This window comes from Podarcis muralis, chromosome 16, assembly GCF_964188315.1.
Source record: "Podarcis muralis chromosome 16, rPodMur119.hap1.1, whole genome shotgun sequence".
NCBI classification, from domain to species: Eukaryota; Metazoa; Chordata; class Lepidosauria; order Squamata; family Lacertidae; genus Podarcis; species Podarcis muralis.
In genome coordinates, this window is record NC_135670.1 from 38,686,496 (window position 1) to 38,706,399 (window position 19,904).

Here is a 19,904-nt window from a genome sequence, read left to right on the forward strand (position 1 = left end):
TATGACTGTTTTCACAGGACCGCTTGAGCAGTGGCTCAACTGGGAAGTAGGGAAGGGTGTCTCATGATAAGGAGTTTTGCTGGAGCCCTTCTGAACCCAGGATTCAGTGCTGCAGCTTGACCTTGTAGAAGTGGGCATGTGACATTATTCCTTCTCAGATTTAGCCAGGGAAATGGGCATGAAAATCTAGCTGGGAGGACAGAGCAGCTTGTTGGAGCACTTACAGAAATTGTGTTCCTGGCTCTGTTGGTGAGCTGAATTTTGGGCACTGCTGGACAGTTCCTTCCACCTTGCTTGGTCCACCACCAGCCTGTGATCTTAATGTAGTTCAGGAGGCCACAAGCACTGCAGATCAGTGGTGTGGGGCACAACATTTCCCCCAAAAAAATTTCACAGAAGATTTTCTGTTCCATAAATTCATTACTATGAGTGGGTACTAATTGAAAATCCTATATTAAGTGAGCTTGGTAGTTTCAAAGTTTTGTTTTATTAAATGATAGTTAAATCATTTTGTAGGGTAGCAAATTTTTATTGGAAAAAAAATGAATTGGAAAAATTTCCAGAGCCTACATAACTGCCACAGATGGCAGCACCCTTGTTTTAAACTCTATCCTTGCTTTAAGCTGCTTAGGGTTGAAAACAAGCAAATTCCTTGGTCACTGCACTACAGAGTTAGTGCAGAGAGCCTGGCTGTATCAGTCACATTGTGCATAGAAATAGCTGCATGTTTTCAAGGCTCTGTGTGTGGTGCATGTAACACAATTATGTAAGTTGGCTTAAATGCCAGGTTCTTGGCAGAAAAACAGTGCGAAATTTCTTAAGCAAATCATCTTGAGAATCTTATATTAAAAACAAAAAAGTACTCTGGTAGTCATGGTTGCAAACATATGGACAGTGTCTGGAGGTTCAGATCAGAGAGGGAAGGGAAGAGGTGAGGGGCAGAAGTTAATTTCCTCGTTCTCTTTGATCCCAGGCTGTTTCCAATGCCTCCAGGTGCCTCAGAAGCCTTAAGAAAAGCTAGTAGTAACTTCTGCAGGAAAGAAAATCCCCTGAAGATGAAAGAGGAGAGGGAGGAAAATAGTCAGCTTCAGACTAAGCACTGGTAGTCCACTGTCCCTTCTAGCTCTTCGCTGGGAAAAACATTCTCCTTAATTACTTTTATCATTATTTATTAAATTTATATAATAAATTTCCATCTGAGAATCACAGGGAGATTTGCAGTATAAACAGTAAGCATATACTCTCACAATATTCACACCACCTGGGTAACCTGTTTCATGTGTCCAGTTTGGAGTAGGGAAGGGTCACGCAGAGTATTCTCTGGCATAGTTCAGTGGGAGAGCCCCTGCCTTGCATGGATAAGGTCCTAGGTTTAATCTCCCTGGTATCTCCAGGTGAGGCTGGGAGTCAGTGATGGCAGTATTGAGCTAGGTGGACTATTTGGACTGGCTCTGTATAAAGCAGCTTCAGATGTGCCTGTATACTTAAAATATCCCTATTCCTATTAATATGCTCCCAGTTAGCATACCCCGTGGCCTTTGCACAACTTGGCTGGCCATTTGGAAAATTATGTCACGGTACATTCCTGTCTCTAACAGATAGGGAAACACCAACTTAACCCTCCTAGCAAAAGCCACAGGGAGGTGATTATTGGTTTTATAATGCTGCTTGGATGCAGATCTGTACTTGAAAAGAGCTGATGACACACTGCCTCTTAGCCTAACCTACCTCACAGGGTTGTTGTGGAGATTAAATGAGGAAGAGGAGAACCATGTACACCACCTTAAGCTCCTTGGAGAAAAGATGCTGGGATATAAGTGCAGTAAATGTTTTAAAAAGAGCAGCTCAATGTTTCAAAGGCCTCACTGATCTGTGGCAGAGCATCATGTTTGCATATAATTGGTAGCAGGTTCAGTCCTGGTATCTGCAGTTAAGAATCTTGTATAGTGGGGCTGAGAGCAATTTCTGTCTTGAGACCTCGGGAAGTTCCTGCCAGTTACAGTAGGCCCTATTGAGCCACTGTATGGCTTCCCAGGTAAAGGATTGAGCCTTGGCAGCGCAGCTCATTGATTGTGCTGCTGCAAGCTGAGACAGTTATATTCTTTCATTTTGCATAGGGATGGGTCACCTGTGGACCTCCAGATGACTATGGACTACAATTTCCATCATCCTTGGCATTGGCCATACTAGCTGCGGCTGATAGGAGCTGGAGTCCAACCACATCTGGAGGCCCACAGGTTCTCCTTCCCTGTTTAGCAGAAAGAGATGCTGTGATGGATGGAGGCTTTGATTAGATTTGTTTTTTGATTAGGGAATATATTTCTGCAGTGTGTCCCTCCCCTAATGGTTTGTTTGTTGTTTGCAACAGAACATGGCTGAGAAATTTCTGGATGGTGAAGTTCCATTGGACACCTTCATTGATGAATATCAGAGCCAAAGGAAACTGGCTCATTTGCGACGCGTAAAGATAGAAAAACTCCAAGAGATGGTGCTGAAGGGACCAAGACTTCCCCTGGTGCCACCTCAGCCGAGAGCCACTGAGACACCACTAGCAATTCAGACTTCAGAGGCAAATGCTGCTCCTTCTGTTCTGCCTCGCCGCAATCCTCCACCGCCACCCCTGGTGCCAGGAGTCCCGGCAGGACGCTTCCCGACTCCCTTTACAGCAGCAATGAATGCAGGACCAGCCCTCCCCTATTCAGGTGTTCCATACCCTCCGCTCCCCCCTCGAACAGGAATTCCATCTACTACTCAAATGCTCCCTCCAGGATATTCAGCTCCGTTTACCCCACAGTACCCACCAGCGTTGCCCCAAAGACCACCGCCTCGCCTCCCACCAAACCCTGGCTTTATCCTACAGTGAAGATGCCATCATGCCCTGACTCTTGTGTTTTGGTGCTGAACTTTTTACTCTTTATCTCCCACAAACTAAACCTAAGTAGTGGCAAATCTCCAGACTTTGCACACAAGAAATCATAGCTGACAACTTGTGCATCCGTGCATCCTGCAAAACACTGCCATGTTTTGCTTTGTTTTAAATCAACAACTGCATAAAACACTTGCTTAGAAGGGTGGTGGGGCAGCCGAACTGTAAATTTGATTGTTTCCATATTAAGTGGGAACTTGCATAGCTCTTAAGAGATTTCAAGTCAGTGTGGAATGACTGTGACTTCCCAAGGGATTGTGTCTCTTTCTCTACTTGATTTGCGCATGAAGAACTTCAATCTATTTCTGCAAAAATATATATAAAAAAAATCTCTGTTCTGATCTTTTAAATGGTAGCTGTTGCATATACCTTCTGACTATGAAAACACAGTAAAATGGACCAGCCAGCAACCCTGGTGACTCGGTGCTTGTGCTCGGTGTTTGCTAACTGAGGCTTTAGCACCTCATGCGGGACAAGGTGCTTCCCATGCTGAAGTAATCCCATTCATTTCAGTGAGATGATGCCAGTGTAAGTAGGTCCCTAAATTGCCTTTTTTAAATGTGTGGTAGGGATCGATCAACTTTTTTTAAACGTGATGACCTCCAGGAAGTCTCAGGATTTAAAAAAATAAGTAGTGAATGGACACCCGTTTTTCCTCCTCTTGTTGGATCTTTGGACCAGATCCAAAATTTTGTATTTTGTTCCATTGGATACCTTCTGCAACCTCCCCATTCTGCTTGCTGTCACCCTTCTCTCCTCATCAGTCTGTCTCCCAAATTCCTTCCTTGTGGCATGTAGGGTAGAGGGTCGTCTTAAAAAGGCTTTTGGCCTGTATTGCCTTCTTGCATTGTGGAGAGCAAATTCTGTCAAACACACTTTTGTGTGTCATGACTTCTGACTAATCTGATGGGCAATTAGTTCTATCAGTTTATATTTTCATCACATCTTGGTCTTAAGCTAAAACTCCCACCCCAGTGGAGAACCTCGAATCTGTTTCGTATTGAGCCGGGAGAGAGCTTTCTCTTCCCTTCATGCCCCTCTAGTCTTCCAAACCTTTTGTTTCTTAAAATTGAAGACCTGCTTCCATTTACAAACTTTTCTAGACTGACTGCTGCTCTTGAATGAATCTTGGCTGTTAGTTTTTTGTATTTAATTAACTTTTGCAGTCATGTGACAGCTTCAGAGTCTTGAAATTTCATTGTTGCTTTAGTCCTTCTGGGGGCTCACTCTTGCTATCAGATGGGTCTGTGACAGAGCCCTGAATAACAGCTAAATATGCTAAATGCAATTTTTCATTGCATTGGAGTTTCTTCCAAGAGTCTGGCAGAGCGTGAAAGATCGTAGAGAGATTAGCACACCAATTTCACATCATTGCTCATTGGTGTGTTTGATTGATCTCTCATTTTAATAAGCGTGGATAGCTGTAAAATGAATAATGTGTCAAGAGTGTTTGGAGAGGGACGGTTGTTGCTGAATTCAGTAGGAAATGGTTCTGAGCCTTAAATTTTGCAGGGGAATCATCCACATTCCAGGTCAAGATAACCTTGCTGATTACTGTCTTTCTATGCTCTTGCATTCTTCAGCATAAAACTAGCAGAAGCTTAGTAAGAAGCCGAGGGAGAGAAAAAAGAAAAATCTTTAGAGGTGTGATAGAGGTAAAGGGTTGAATACAGAGGCAGTAGTACTTAACACACAATGTAGTTAGAGCAGACTAGCTACTTCCGCTCTCAACTGCTTCTGTTACCAGTTTTCCCAAAAGCCTTTCAGCGCAGCATCTTGCAGGAGTAGTTTGTTCTATACGGGGCTATGAAATTAGTTGAAGCGAAATGCAGATTAAATTGCTGCTGCTCTTTCTTTGTAGTCAGCAGGATTGCCTTGTATGCTATTGAATGGTGTGTCTCAAGGTAGCTGGAATGAGTGTGGTTTTCAAACTGGCCATCATAAAGGAAGCGCCTCCTCTAGTCTTGCTGCTGGTGTCCTGCCATAAGCTTGAGCCATGGTTGAGTTTGGGTTGCATTCAGACTTGGGCTTATGGCTTGCCAGGAACAAGATTTGTTCTCTGGTTTGCTGCTTGTGGTTTGTCTGGGGAAAATAAACCATGGGCCCAGATTCAGATGCAGTGCAAAGTCATGGGTTAGTTCATAGCATTATACCATTTCCCTCAATTTCCTCCCTCTTAACCGAGCTAGGAAAATAGACCGTGGGAATTCTAGCTATGAACGCTGTTGAAGTGGATGAGCAAGACCCCCAAACTTGTGTCTATGCACTAAAGAAATTACATAGGCTGTAGAAGTAAGAAGAAACTGATGTTAACAGCTACAGCAATTCCAAATTAAGTAAAGTACGCGTGTGTGTATGAGAGAGAGAATCTGCATAGGACTTCAATAATTTGTGGCAGGAAAACATGCTTCAATCTAATTTGCGGCTTTGTGCATCTTGACTGTGAAGAACATGGAAGTAAAACAGTTGCCATCCATGGGCAGCTTCCTTAAAGCTGCTGTAGCAACACTCTTCATTTCTATCAGCTTTTCACAAAGCATGCATTTCTCACAGCTCAAGAGTGCAAGGAGAAAAGTGTGAAGCTGTTGCAGCAGCACATCCATTAGCAACCTGCCTTAACTGTTTTACAGTGGAAGTCTCAAGAAGGCCTGCTGTTAATGCATAATGCCCTTCAACACTTACTTAAAAACTAACCAACCAAGCTGCAGTTGCCAATCTAGACCTCCTTATGCACCCTCCAGTTTTCTTTCTGCCACTCCCCCCCCCCCCCCCGTACGCCATCCTAGACTGTAACTGGTGCCCTTTTTGTTACGAGGGGAGCTATTTTTTTGTCAGCTTTGCAAAACAAAATGGCCATAAGAAACTTTATATTGTATATTTACATTCTTCTGATCACTGCCCCTTTTGGGTAAGCTGGCTAAAAGAGCAAAATGCAAAAACCTTTCAGCCTGGAAGCCTCTTTCTTCAAGCCATAATCTTCTGTTGGAAGATAACAGATGAAACATGGGAAATCCGTGTGCATTTGTGCCCATCCTTGAACTGCCATTTTTCTGTTAGAGGCCATTCACACTTGCCTTGGAACAGGATTATCCTCTTCCCATCTGGCTGTGGGACTCTGAGGCTAATTCTGCCAGGACCAAGATTTTGATCTTGGTGTATGACTAAGTCCTACTGTGTAAATCTTGGGGAATTGTGAAATTCTAGCTTGATGTAGGAAAAATGGTTTCTAGGGTCTAATCAGGTATGAGCTTTTAGTATTCCATGGATGACACAAGATCTCTTTTTTTAAAAAAATGGTGACAAAAGTATACCTGTATTTGCTGAATTCTGTATCTATTATAATCTTATTTGGGCATCGTAACTTGTGTTTTGCCCTTTTTTCATTTTCATTTTCTGTGCTGCTTATTGTGTGTGGAATATGAACCTTTGGGGGTTGGTGAATTTGAAAAGTGGGTTCCTTTAATCATCTGTTCATAATTTTTCTTGTAAAGGATGCTTCTTGTGTACTCGGAGGCGCATGGAGGACTCCTGTGAGTCACTTCTGTGTTCTAAAAGATTAAGGGGGCTGAATGAGTAAGATGCCTGACTTAATCCTAGACAGAGCCATAAACTGAAGCTTCTGAAACAGCCTTTGAATAATTGGTTTGTGTTTCAAATAAGTTGTCTGTTACTTGTTCAGATGAGTCATTTGAATGCATTTTGGGGTGCCAGAGTGGCTTGTGAAGGCCATTCCGTGGTTGTAACACTACTTAATTTTGAAGATCTGATTAAAAATTCTCCCAGAAGTTCAGTCTTGGGTGAGTCTTTCAGCCAGTCGTGTTACTCATTCAGCATGATGATAAGTCATCCTTTTTCCAGCAACCAGAATACAAACACTGGAGCTAATGTAGCCATCTTTTTCCTGCTGCTTCAGAGCTCACATTTGAGTGCCTAAGTGAAAGGCAGACCTCTGTTTTGTGCTATATCTCTGTCAGTTGCCCCTCAAATTAGACACAATGTAGGTACCAATTATGTCTGCCTACCCCTTCAAAAATAGGTTTTGTTTAACAATAGAAATTGGTTGTTCGTATACTGTTGGCTATCTTTATTCCACCACCACCCTCAGCATTACACACTCAAAAGAAAAAACTTGAGGCAAATGTCTAAATTGAGGTAGACCAATTGAGGCAGAGGCATCTTAAGTTTAGATAGCATGTGCTGGGCTGGTGGTAGAATTACTGGCATTCTCACAGATTCTCCAGGGCTAAACGGGTTAAATATTTCTCTAGTTTGTAATGGTGGTATAACCTTAGTTGATAGCTTCTCATGTGAGCATCCTTTGTGCGCAACAGAGGAGGCCAGAAGCCCACTTACAAATTTCACAAAACATATTTATATGCTTTCTAAAGTGTTTTTAGACAGTGATTGTCCCTATCAAGGAAGAACCCCAAAGCCCGTTACTAGTTTTTAAAGAAATTTTGCCTTTTAAAGCAGCAACAATGTATTTTGCAATTGTTGAACTGTTCAGGGTTTCCTCATGGAGAAGACAACCACACTACCAGCAACAAAAGTGGACTCTCTTTGTATCCAGCAGCAGTGCACCATGGCTGATGTGTGCCTTAGGATCACTGTTTGTGACTTGCTGATAAAAGATACCTGCATATCTTTCAATTCAGTGGCCATTCAATTGTCTTTTTCTAAGGGCTCCTTTCTGAGGGTTTCTTTTTATGATGCAGGATTTTGAAAGTAAACACAAGGCAGTATCTGCAATTTGCTTGTGGTGAGAAGTGTAAATATGTGGTTGGTAGCCGTTGTTACTAAACTGCTGTAATCGAGGAAAAGGTGGGGAGGGCTGATCCAGTAGGCCTTCCGGTGAGCAGGCTGGTGAATCAAGCCTGCCAGAAGAACTTCTGTTTGTCTCAGATGTGGCAGTTAAAGGAGGATGCAGGCAACAGCCGCCTGGGGCTCTGCAGGGGGAGGAAGGTGTTGCAGTTGTGGCTTAGGGGTTATCGCTTGGCTGGTGCTACAGTGGAGCACTTGTTAGATTCAATTGTGTTCAAAATAGTGGTAGCAGGAAATGCAGTTGTTAATTGTGCAAGACATACTTTCAAATGTTTGTAACTGCATGAAGGAGGGCAAGATCATTTGTTCCCTCTTGCATGGGGGAAGTCCAAATGTTCAGCAAAATGTTGGGGGATGAGCACAGAAAGCAAGCTGTCCTGTGAGGTCCTATGAATGCAACGCTTCTTACGAGAGAACACTGTTGGACATTTCTTCTGATTAAGTGGGACTTGGGTGGAGATGAAACCAAAGGAGTCAGATGCAAATGGATGAATGATTTCTTCCCCACCAATACCTGCTGCTTGCACCCTGATCCTGCACCCCACTTCCTTCTATTCTGCATTCATACAGAAGGAAGTATTACATGTGGGGCTTGGCCACCGGCAACCAGTTGTGGGGTAACAAAGGTGAGAATGGGTGGGGCTTCTTGATCTGTAGGACACCTTGTGAACAAGTGATGAGCAAGCATTCCCCCTTTATGGAGTAGACTTGATTCCAGTAGTGGCAAAAGATTTAGGAGCCGCCTGGTCATAACCTTCTTCAAAACACTTCAACATATGACTTCAGATGCCTGCAAGTGGCAAATGTTACCTGAAAACTTTATAAAAAAAACTTGTAAACAAAAGCAGTTGAAGCTCAGAAGTTTAAATAGCGTTAGAATATAAACTGTTTTAGTGTTCCATTTCAGATATTACTCTTTGGTGACCTTTACATAAAAAATGCAAATGTGTTTTTGTTCATTATACCTGTATTGTGCAGCTAGTAATGTTTTTTTTAAAAAAACACCCATTGAACATACACTATTGTGAAGTGAAGAAAGCCATACTCCCTTGGCAGGGTTGTGTGTGTGTCTGTTTTGGAGAGGGGAGAGCCACTTTTTTTATACACAACTGTCTTAATTGCCCTTTCTATAAGAGTATACACATGGAGGGATGTCTGCTGTGAAAGGGAATTTCACAGTGTACTTGCTTGACATTAGACCATGCCTATTTCGTAATTGTATATATTGTGGGGAAAGTATAAGTGGATTTTGCTGGATTAGCTTCATACATCCAGTGGCAGCAGCAGAATGCAGAAGGGGTGGGGTGGGGTTAGTACCTAAGAAGAGTCAAACTTAGGATAGGTAACTAGTTTTACTAAGGGAGGCTGGCAGTGTATTTAAGTCCAATAAAGAAGCAGCTGTGTCAGATGCTGGCAATTTGGTAATCCTCTGTATTCTGAGGCATCATCCTGTCGCTTGTGCCTCAGGGGAAGGCGGCTTGACACTTCATCCCAGGGTAAGCTAGTGTTAGGAAGACATGCAGCCTGTTGCCTCTAACCCCCAGAGAAGCTACTGGACACTTAACTAAGCCTCTAGCAGAATCTCACTTCTGGAAGTAGGACTGTTCCTAATGTAACAAGTCTGTAAAAGTTTTCTTTGTGCTATACAACTGATGAGGATGTGGTTTCAAAACGAGCTTCAGTGTTGACAGCCATTTGTTTTTCTTGTAGAATTGGCTGTTAACAATTTCAAGATTGCAGTGATTACCGAATAAAAAAATGCTACATTTTGTACAAATGTGTGTCTTCTCAAAATTACCTTTTACAACTCTTACAGTCGGGGGGGGGGCAGTACACCCTTTTTGAATTCTGTGGGTTCATATATGAGGACATAATCTTAAAACCTGCTAAGGAACAAATTATTAAGTAAATACAATCTCAGATGAACAACAACACATGACACATTACACTGTTCCATGATTTATTTAACAGAAATAAAGCAAAAATGGAGAAGCCATGTGTGAAAAACTGAGTACACTTTAGGATTCAGTAGCTTGTAGAACCACCTTTAGCAGCAATAACTTGAACTAATCTTTTCATTGTGGAGTAATTTTGGCCCATTCTTCTTTACAATGTTGGCATTTGTTTATGCACAGTTCTCTTAAGGTCCTGCCACAGCATTTCATTTGAGTTGAGGTCTGGACTTCAGCTGGGCCAATGCAAAACCAGAGAATTCAAAGAGGGTGTACTTTCTTTTCCCCATGAGTGTACATTGTGCGATTGCTGCTCAGTAAAGTACCACTTTGCCGCTTTGCTTTCCTCTCCCATTGACAAAGATGGAAAAAAGTGACTGAGCCACCTAGTTAACCATCAAAAGGGAAATATATTACCTTGAAATATGTTAACCATGCAGATAAACTGCTTCTGTGCTGAGGCTGGTTTGACTTTGTAAAAATGCTGCACCATTTAATTTTGACAGCTACCACTGTTGGAACGTCAAGGCAAGAAATAACCCATTTGTTTTCTCAGACATTCACACAGCAATTTCAGTATCCTAACACACCACTTGTCTTATTTTATTGCTTATGTACACGAATACCACAAAGTGTAAACAAATCAAGGCAGACTTCCAGCTATTTGCTTAAAATGTCATTGTTTTTGCTAGTAGAAACACTCCAAAGGAGAGGATAATTATTTTGTGGTATTAAAGTCCTTTGCAATTTGCAGGTACAACGAGCACCAAAAATAATGGCCATGGTTCAGTTCCAATAGCAGAAATCTTGCTCTGGCTACAATTCTACTAGATACACTTGGCAAGAACAATGTCCCAGTGAAGCTACCTTTATATAGAGTCGGACTGAACTTGGCAGTTGTAAAGTACCTGCTCAGCAATATCATTAATGGCTTAAATGGAGAAGCCAAGCTGGACAACTTGGTAGAGAAGAGGCTTCAAGGAGGTGGTACTAATAGTTGTAAAAATATGATCTAGAAAAATATCAGGAAAACAGAACACTGAACAAGGTTTCAGGCAATTAATCCATTTTAATAAGCTAAACAGTCCTATTAAAATTTAGCATTTGGTTCATTTCCCACCCCCTTAGCTTTCCTATAAGTTGCAAATCCTCCTGCTCCCCACCCCACCCCTATTAAATGTCAAACTCTACAACTGTTTCCATCAATGATTGTGAAAGGAGTTGGGTGGTTGTCGTTTTTTACATTTTATTCCTAAATTGGAATTTTATAACCTTAAACCAGTGTAGACTTTTTCTCTGCTTGCAGTGCTTCTAGAAGTTGTCAAACCTTTCTGTACAGTAAATAAATCCTATTCCTTTTTAATACATATACAAAAACTGACAGTCTAAAAAGATTGTTATCATTTTCAGAGTTTTCATCCTGGGGGAAACATTTTTCAGCCTGTAGCATAAACACTACAAAGAAATCCAAACAGCCTACTTAAAAGGGGGGGGGGTCACATTTCTTTAAAAAGGCTCCTGTAGTACAGTGATAGGTACACCAACGTTTACTCGAAACAGCACAAGATTCCTATTGCTTATAAATAACCGATATCCGGAAGTAAACTTTCTCCCCTCACCCTCCCCATTCTTCCCATTTAGGATCTGTGTTCCACATAGGTAACAGGCAGCCTACAGTTGCTTTAAGAAAGCAGTCGTTCTAATACTACAGATCAGGTCAAGCTATACAATTCAAAGGTACCTTTGCTTCTTTCTTGGTCAAGGAAGTAAGTTTTCAGTGTAAAGGCAATGCCAGACACAAGGCAACTGAGGATTTATCCAATCTGTATCTGTTTAAAACACAGACATTTTTAAATGTTGGAATGTCTATAGTTCAGGGCCTCCCAGAGCAGCCCCCTCTCTGTGGAAAGGCAAACAGTCTTTGAGTCTTCCGCCCAGAAATCTGTTGCTTGGAGCCTGCAGGAAAACAGCAGGCAAGGCACAGTGCCTGAACCCCCTCCGGGCAGCAGGAAGAAGAATCAAGCTGGCTAGAAGCTGAATCCCACGTGCCCTTTGCTCTGCTCCTGCTGCTCTCTTCTTCCTTTCCAGGTTGCGTTGTTTGCCATTTACACCTTAGAAGTTGACAACATGTGCCTGGAACACACCATCCTCCTGGACCAGGTACAGAAAATGATAAGATGTGGGTCGTTACTACCCAACTAAAATAAATTTTAATGCAATGAGATTTAATCAATCTATTTGTGCCAACTGTTATAAGACACACACTGTTTTTGGATGATGCATGTCAGTTCTATGCGCTTGAGACTAGAGGGGATGCTTTTAAGGCAAAATCTTGTGTCCAATTAAGTTAGGGATGTATCAGTTAGTTAATAGAAAAGAGTTGTTGCCAGCCCTCAAGCTGATGCCCTCCAACGATCCAAAGGGCAGGAGTGATAGGGGCTGGAATGGGTGTCCTGTAGCCTGGATGGTGTACTATAAATGAAAACGAAGAAGCTCCCTCTAGCTTGTGACCCTTTCAGTAAGAGTAGCCCAGAGGATTCTTCTAAAAGTCCAGCATCTTGCATCTTCCACCCCAGGAGGTTCACAGCCTTCTAATGTTTCTCTGTTGCCTCTAAACATGGAGGCACTATAGCCCAAGGGCATGAGGAACCTGTGGTGGTCCCTCCAGAGGCTTCTGGTCTCCCAGCTCACATGACCTGTGGCCAGGGATGGTGGGAGCTGCAGTCCAGCAGCGCCTGGAGAGCCACAAGTTGTCCACCCTTGCTGCAGCTTGTGAACGGCTGTGTTTTCTCATTCCGCAAATGGCAGTTATCTCGGGGCAGCAGATTGCACAGGCTAGATGTGTGAAGAAATACTTTCCTGTATTGCTGATTTCAGTTTCAATGGGGTGACCCCAAATTTCTAGTATTACAGGAGAGGTAAGGCAGTTTTGTTTTAATCTGCTACTGCAGCATTGCTTGCCATTCTACAGGCACTCTTACGTGCCCCAGCATGTTCCTCAGTCTCCCTTTAGCCACTGCAGTGCTCTTCTGCACCCTCCACAGTATTATACCCACCGCCGGGGAATCACCATTTTTGTGGCAAGCAGAGTCTCCAGAGGATTCCTCAGGGGAAACCTACGTGAATCCCGTACAACCGTGACAAACATGCACTTATCCTGGTAATGAATGATTCACATAAGCTTGCTAGCCTCATGATGTTTTCTGTGCCTGACTGCTGTGAAAGGCTGCTGCTTTCTCCAACCACGCACACCCCTTGTTCTGCGGCTGAAAGTATACCGTACCTGACAGGCTGGCTTCAGGGACTGGACAGGCTTCTGAGCAACCGGAGGCTTCTTTAAGCTGCCTGGCTTGCGGGCAACTGTTGGTTTCCCCCCCTCTGCGCTCTCATAGTCAATACCAGCCAAGGCATAATGCTGCCTTCTCAGCTCACCAAGGCGAAGCCTCTCATTCTCCAGGGTCTTTTCCAACTCCAGCACTTTCACCTGCAACAAGCAACATTCTCCGTTGAGCTATGGGGAGTGGGAAATATCAAAGACACCCCACTTCTTATGCAGCTGTTGAACATAGTCACTGTTGCTTAGTTCACATGTTATCCATAGATCTACTCCCATGGACCAGAGTGCGGGAATATTTCTAACTTGGCATCTCTACTCCCAGGTGGCCAAAAGGTCTCCCACTGCTGCCTTTTCTCCTCCTTATGCCTGGAATTACATCCACGCAGCCCCACACGTGCCCCACACCTCATTTTCTCAACTGCCTTGTCTTCCGTGGCACAACTTGGATTAGGGTCTGGGGAATAGGCTTGGAGAATAGGGTCTGGGGACCAAGATTTTTCCATCTATAGGATGCCCCCATGTATAAGATGCCCCTTATTTTTGACATTATTTTTAGGGGGGGGAATTAAGTCTTACACACGGAAAAATATGGTATGTGTAGCTGAACGAAGACACGCTGTTCTCATTTACCCCTGCTTCTCCATGCTCTGTTGTCTGCCCTGTGATATTCAAACTGTAGTATCCCCTTGGCTGTTATGTGTTACTAAAACATTCACAGAGTCCACCCCTTGCTCAGCTTGTTCAACTGGTTTGGACCATGCAAAACTCTCATCACCCCCAGCCATGCTGGTTGGGGCTGATGGGAGTTGTAGTGCAAAACAGCTGGAGGACACCAGCATCTGAAAGGCTAGTTGTGTCTCCAAGCTCTGCCAGCTGTAACTGACATGCTGAAATCAAGCCACTCTTGTGGGAAAAGGTAAGGATTAGAGTAGACGGACAGATTCAAAGAAGGGCTGCTGGGCAAGGAGAGTCAGGCTCAACCTCTGTAGCCTTAAATACGGTGGGAGGAGGCAGCAACTGCCCATTCTTATTAAGGCTTGCTTTCAACTCACTCTTCAGCAGACAAATCATGGCTTACATAACACCAGTGTGAAACCCCAGTCTGCATGGCCTATTTAAAGACGTCCCAGTGACGACATCTCATCCCTCAGATGCTCAAGGGGCAGTTGGCTCTTGTGTGAGAGTCACTTTGGGAACTATTAACCCAGCTTCTATTTTATACTTCCCCAGGAATCTTCTCAACACTTCCCCTGTTTTTCCAAAGAACCCAAACAGTACCTGTGTCTCCATTTCCTCCATCTTAAGTTTGATTAAGGACATTCCAGAGAAGTCCATGGTCTCTGAAAGGAAGAGAAAAGCAAGTTTGTTGTAGAAACTACATAAGTTTTCAGCAGGGAGGTGAGGCTGAAATTTTCAGCAGGGAGGTGAGGCCACTTTCTGCTACCCTAAACCCTAAACCCAGCCCCTCGCCAGTGTGTTCTTGCTTCAGTAGAAGTGTTGAGCAACTTACTATGTAGCAGGAAAGACCTTCACCATTTTGAGCAATAACAACATTTGGGGAAAGCCTTCTGTGCTATTGCACCTTTTAGAAAAGCCTCTTGCTGTTCAATAGAACATATTTGCCCCCGACACATCTAGTCCGATACACGAGGCAGTTCAATGAAGTTCTGCCTCCATCTCCCTGGAAGTTGCACATGGCACCAAGCATAAAACTATAGGCTAGGCAGGTTTTTTTTATATGCAAAATAACTCCTCTCTCCTGAACAGCTTAGTAGTTTCTTTTTGAGAACCACAGAAGACAAGATGGGCCACACCAGATGCCAGCCAGATGCCTCTAGAGGGGAAGCCCACAAGCAGTCACCCTCCCCCACCTGTCTTCCCCAGGAACTCAGAGGCACAAGGCTAGCCCCAGAGAGCGAGCATGACTAGTCTCTATGGCTAGCTGCCTCCTCCTTCATGGAACTGCCTGATCCCCTTTCGAAGCTACCTGGGTTGGTGGCCAGCACCACATTTTGTGCAAGCAAATCCCACAGTTTATCACACAGTGTGCTGTGTAACATAACGTAGCAAAAAACAAAGGCCCTATTAACTGCCCGTGGAGTCAGTCCAGTTCAGTGATTAAAGCACTGGCCTCACTCCAGAGAGACCCTCCTCTTACAGAGATCATCCAGATACCTATAGGAAGCCTGCAGGCAGGACCTGAAAGCAACAGCCCCCTCCCCACTTGTGCTTCCCTGCCACTATTTCCTCAGAAGTGAGTCTCCCTGTGCCTTACTTCCTGGTAACTGCATTTTAGGACTGCAGCCTGAATGGGCCCAGGATAGCCAGATGCTCAGCCCAACCTGCCCCACAGAGTTGTTGTGTGGATAAATGAGGAGCAGCATGTACACCACCCTGAGTATGGGTAATAGAAATAAATAATACAGTAATGGTGCTACTCTGTCGGCCTTTCATATTAGCCCTGTTCTCCTCATGTCACACTTTCCTTCTCATAATTTTGCAAGCACTAGAGAGCCTTTAAAAAAGCATTTTCATGAACGCAAGTCTGCCATTTCACGCTGCGTTTCCCACGTCCACGCCCAGCTCCACTGCCATGCCCAGACCCCAGCAGCTCACCTTTGTCTTCAACCTGCTCTTGGCCTGACTTTGTGGAAGCCACGACGTTGGCGGCCATTTCATTGACGGTGCGCGAGCATTCCTGGAGCTTTCCTAGGTTTCTGCTGTGCTTCTCGGCTTTCACCTGCCATCATCAAGAATATTTCAAATCTTTCAAATCTTTCGCCAGGTGTAGGGAAAACACGAGCAAAAAAGGTCTGCTAGTCCAACCTAAAGCTTTGAGCAGTAGCAGCTTGAGGCCAGTTCATTTCAGAACCAGGGCTGTGTACATACTTGTTACAGTAAACCACTTGGAGGCAGAGCTTAGGATGCTGAAAAATCTCTGCTGTTTTATTTCCTAGCCTGCAGGTTAAGGACATAAGTCTTGTCCTGCTGCATCAGAGCAAAGGGCCATCTAGTCCCACATCCTGGATGGAAATCCTTCAAGAGAAGTGAGCAAAGGCACTCCTCAAAGTGGAGGCATTCAGCTGAGCACCACCAGAGAGGTAGGAAAGGAGTGTGCCATTCCACAGTCGCTTTGAAATGGGGACATCTCATAAGAACCTAAGAGGAGTCTTGCTGGATCAGACCAAAGGCCCATTTAGTCCAGAATCTTATTCTCACAGCAGACAAGCAGGTGTCCATGCGAAGCCCACAACAGGACCCAAGTACAACAACAACTCTCCCCAGCTGCAATTCCTAGCACCCACCTCAGATATTGGAGGTAGTATGTATTCCTTATGGTTATCAGCACTGATAGTCTCAACCTCCACTGTGAATTTGTGGAAACAAGTGAGGAGTGAGGGTGGGGGAGAGAATTCTCCTTTGGTAGCTTACACCTTCGTCTTTCCCCCAGAGCCAACCTCTGATAACTGCAGCCACTTTGCAAAAGTAAAGAGGCGAAATAAGAGGATTGGCATTGTGCTTTTTTCTGGATTCAGGTTTGGGGCCTTGAGAACGAACCCAGGAAATGCAAAAAGCTTCAAATGAAGATGGTAGCAGAGGAAAATGGTCCCCTGAGGGAACCACGGGTGGGGAAGCTTGCAGGCTTCCCACAGGCATCTGGCTGCTGTGAGAAGGGGATGCGACATTAGATGGGCCATTGGCCTGATCCAGCAGGGCTCTTGCGGTGTTCTTATGAGTTATAACCATTAAGCATATTTGTACCTGAGCACGTGGTCTAAACCACAGAGCCTAGGGCTTGCCGATCGGAAGGTCGGCAGTTCGAATCCCCGCAACGGGGTGAGCTCCCGTTGCTCGGTCCCTGCTCCTGCCAACCTAGCAGTTCGAAAGCACGTCAAACTGCAAGTAGATAAATAGGTACCACTCCGGCGGGAAGGTAAACCGTGTTTCTGTACGCTGCTCTTGTTCACCAGAAGCGGCTTAGTCATGCTGGCCACATGACCCGGAAGCTGTCTGCAGACAAATGCTGGCTCCCTCAGCCTGTAAAGCGGGTGCCGCCACCCCAGAGTCGTCTGCGACTGGCCTTAATGGTCAGGGGTTCCTTTACCTTTACCTAGGTAGGAAGTTGCTTCTGCAAGGGGCTCTGGACACACTAGAGCCTACTTTGGCAACAGAACCCTCACTCTACTCTCCTTTTCTCATTTGAGATTTCATTGGATGTTTTTGGTACAGTTCTAAGAGCAAAAGAAGTTATCCAGAATTCCCAGCCCAACGCAGAGCATGCTGCTTCTGAGATGGGGCTGTAGGCACGTGAAATGCTCCCAGTTCTGCACAGTTTGAGAAGAGTGCAGACTATTTTTCCTTCTGGGATGATTACCTTGGAGGCAGCTACAAGCTGAGCTGTGCTGGCTGCGATTTCGTGCGAACAGACAATCAGTTCCTCATATTTGCCTGTGTGTAGAACAACTTTGTCCGCAGACTCTCTGAAGTGGGGAGCAAAAAGACAGAGGATTAGTGAAGCCATTCCCTTGTGTTTCAATCCACAAAGCAAGTGGATTGGAAAAGAAAGCCCAAGCAATTGAGATACCTACACAAGCTGTGTTGCTCCCCATCCCACGGCTTTAGAAGCAGAGATGAGTCCCTCGGTCCAACGGGAGTTCTTGGCATAAAACTCCTGCGGTGTTGCTGCCCCCTAGTGTTCGACAAGAGATAGGACACTTAGCTTTCACAATAAGGCTGAGCTTTATTTGGTAAGCAAAACATGCTACAAAATGGGAAAGATGATGCAACTCTGCCTGGAAAACACACCCTCTGGTAGCTTCTTCAAAGACTGGGGTGGCAGGTGTGCATACTGAAAGGACACAAAGGGGTAAACAAAGCCGCCTTAACTGGGGACGGATGCAAGTGGTGGCAGGAAGTCCATCTGGCTCAGGGATTAGGAGGAACATGGTCTAGAGCTCCCATAAGTCCCAGCCAGCACAGCCAGTAGCCAGGGATGGTGGGAGCTGTAGTTCAGCAACGTCTGGAGAGCCACAGGCTCACAATTCCTGATGAAAGTGGTTCCCCCAAGAGGAGGCCCTGGTGGGGTGCTTAATACAGGTCTGCAGCAAGAGTTGTTTTACTGACTCGAGGGAAGAGGTGGGGTCAGGGGAGTTCCTTCTCAGCATTCTTTACTCTAGAGCAGCCTTTCCCCAACCTTGGGTTCCCAAATGTTCTTGGACTACAATTCCCATCATCCCTGACCACTGGTCCTGCTAGCTAGGGATGATGGGGGTTGTAGTCCAACAACAGCTGGGGACCCAAGTTTGGTAAACCCTGCTCTCGAGCATGGATGGGGATCTTCTGGACCTCCAGGGCTTGCTAGATTCCAACTCTTATCAGCCCCAGCCAGCATAGCCAATGGTTGGGAATGCAATAAAAACAGGTAGAGAAGGAAGAGGCATTATCTGAATAGCATTTGATATAACTTTAAATGCTTCATAGAGGCCACGAGAAAACAGACAAAACCATTACTTGGGAGTCTTCAATCTTAAGTAATGATGTGACACAAGGAGCTGGTGTAGCCCACATTTCCAGGCTCCTCCCTGCCAGATGTTCAGTGCCCCCCATACTTTTCATGCAAAGAACGTGAGGTCAAAAAGAACAGCCTCACCCTTCCACTTTCTACTATCTCCTTCTGTAAATGTGTAGATGTCATCACAAGAAGCCTGATTGCCTGAAAGAGACAAAAACAACAAACCACTCTGTTTAATAGAAGGATTTCCCTATGGCTTTAGGGATTCCAGCACAACAAAAAAGACCCTCCCCTCCAGACACAGTACAATACTTCTGAAACTTCCCTTAGTGGCAATGCTAACCTGAAATTAAAGGTAATGCTGAATATCTAGAGATCTTGTTAACCATGCAGTGTTGAATACCCTCCCGAGGTCCAGCCATCTGGTAACAGCTGGGTTTTTCAAGTACTTAGCTGGGGCTTTAATAAATTACAAAGGCACTCACCTTCATCAAGTCTGTGCAAGAGTTCAAGATTCTGTGGGAAACAAAAAAGGAAGATGCTTAACTCTCCCAAAGGATTGATTAAGCCCTAAAATTTGGAAATAACATTTTAAATAATGATGATTCTATTGTTATTTGCATCTACACTACCAAGGGAAAACAGTTTAAAACCACTTTTTCTTGTTTCTCCCAAGGAACCTTGAAATTGATTCTCTGAGGGTGCACAGTAAACGAAAAAGCATGGGGTGGTTATTTCACTCTTCTCTTTGTTGGTGAATTGCTTCAATTCTTTCGCCAGGGATCACTGCAATGCTGTTTGTGTTATGATATAAAAAGAGGTAAACAGCCAGCACTGCAGCACCATCTACTAGGTAAAGGTAACGGTAAAGAACCCCTGGGTGGCTAAGTCCAGTCAAAATCACCGATCATCTCGCTTCAGGCTGAGGAACCCGGCATTTGTCCACAGACAGCTTTCTGAGTCATGGGGCCAGCAGGACTAAACCACTTCTGGTGTATGGAGGACTGTGAGGAGTGCCAGAGTGCATGGAAACGCTGGTTTACCTTCCCACTACATTAATCTACTTGCACTGAGGTGCTTTCGAACTGCTAGGTTGGCAGAAGCTGGAACAGAGCAATGGGAGTTCACCCCATCACGTGGATTTGAACTGCTGACCTTACGATCAATAAGCCCATGAGGCTCAGTGGTTTAGACCACAGCGCCACCTGCGTCCCTTTACCATCTAATGACAGAACACAGCATTAAGACCCAAGAACATATTGAAGGGGAAAATAATCATGCACACCAACAGCGTCTCCTTCCTTAGTTATCTACGGCAAAGCCTCTTCAGGTCTCTGGAACTACACTACACTTATT

The 19,904-nt window shown here is 44.5% G+C and overlaps 2 protein-coding genes across 3 annotated transcripts in view; one reads left to right on the top strand and one right to left on the bottom strand.

Moving 5' to 3' along the window:
- VPS37B (VPS37B subunit of ESCRT-I) overlaps positions 1–9,524 on the top strand; it is a 33,358-nt gene extending 23,834 nt beyond the window's left edge. The window contains exon 4 of the mRNA XM_028710617.2: positions 2,369–9,524. Within this exon, the coding sequence (XP_028566450.2) occupies positions 2,369–2,863 (495 nt within the window). The 3' untranslated portion in view covers positions 2,864–9,524. The remainder of the gene's footprint in view (positions 1–2,368) is intronic.
- HIP1R (huntingtin interacting protein 1 related) overlaps positions 8,580–19,904 on the bottom strand; it is a 70,061-nt gene continuing 58,736 nt past the window's right edge. For both annotated transcript variants that reach the window (XM_028710614.2, XM_028710615.2), the window contains exons 25-32: positions 19,034–19,064; positions 18,687–18,749; positions 17,626–17,726; positions 17,412–17,517; positions 15,653–15,776; positions 14,315–14,376; positions 12,983–13,183; positions 8,580–11,850 (exon numbers count right to left, since the gene is read on the bottom strand). In XM_028710614.2, coding sequence (XP_028566447.2) covers positions 11,812–11,850; positions 12,983–13,183; positions 14,315–14,376; positions 15,653–15,776; positions 17,412–17,517; positions 17,626–17,726; positions 18,687–18,749; positions 19,034–19,064 — 727 coding nt within the window. In that variant the 3' untranslated portion in view covers positions 8,580–11,811. The remainder of the gene's footprint in view (positions 11,851–12,982; positions 13,184–14,314; positions 14,377–15,652; positions 15,777–17,411; positions 17,518–17,625; positions 17,727–18,686; positions 18,750–19,033; positions 19,065–19,904) is intronic.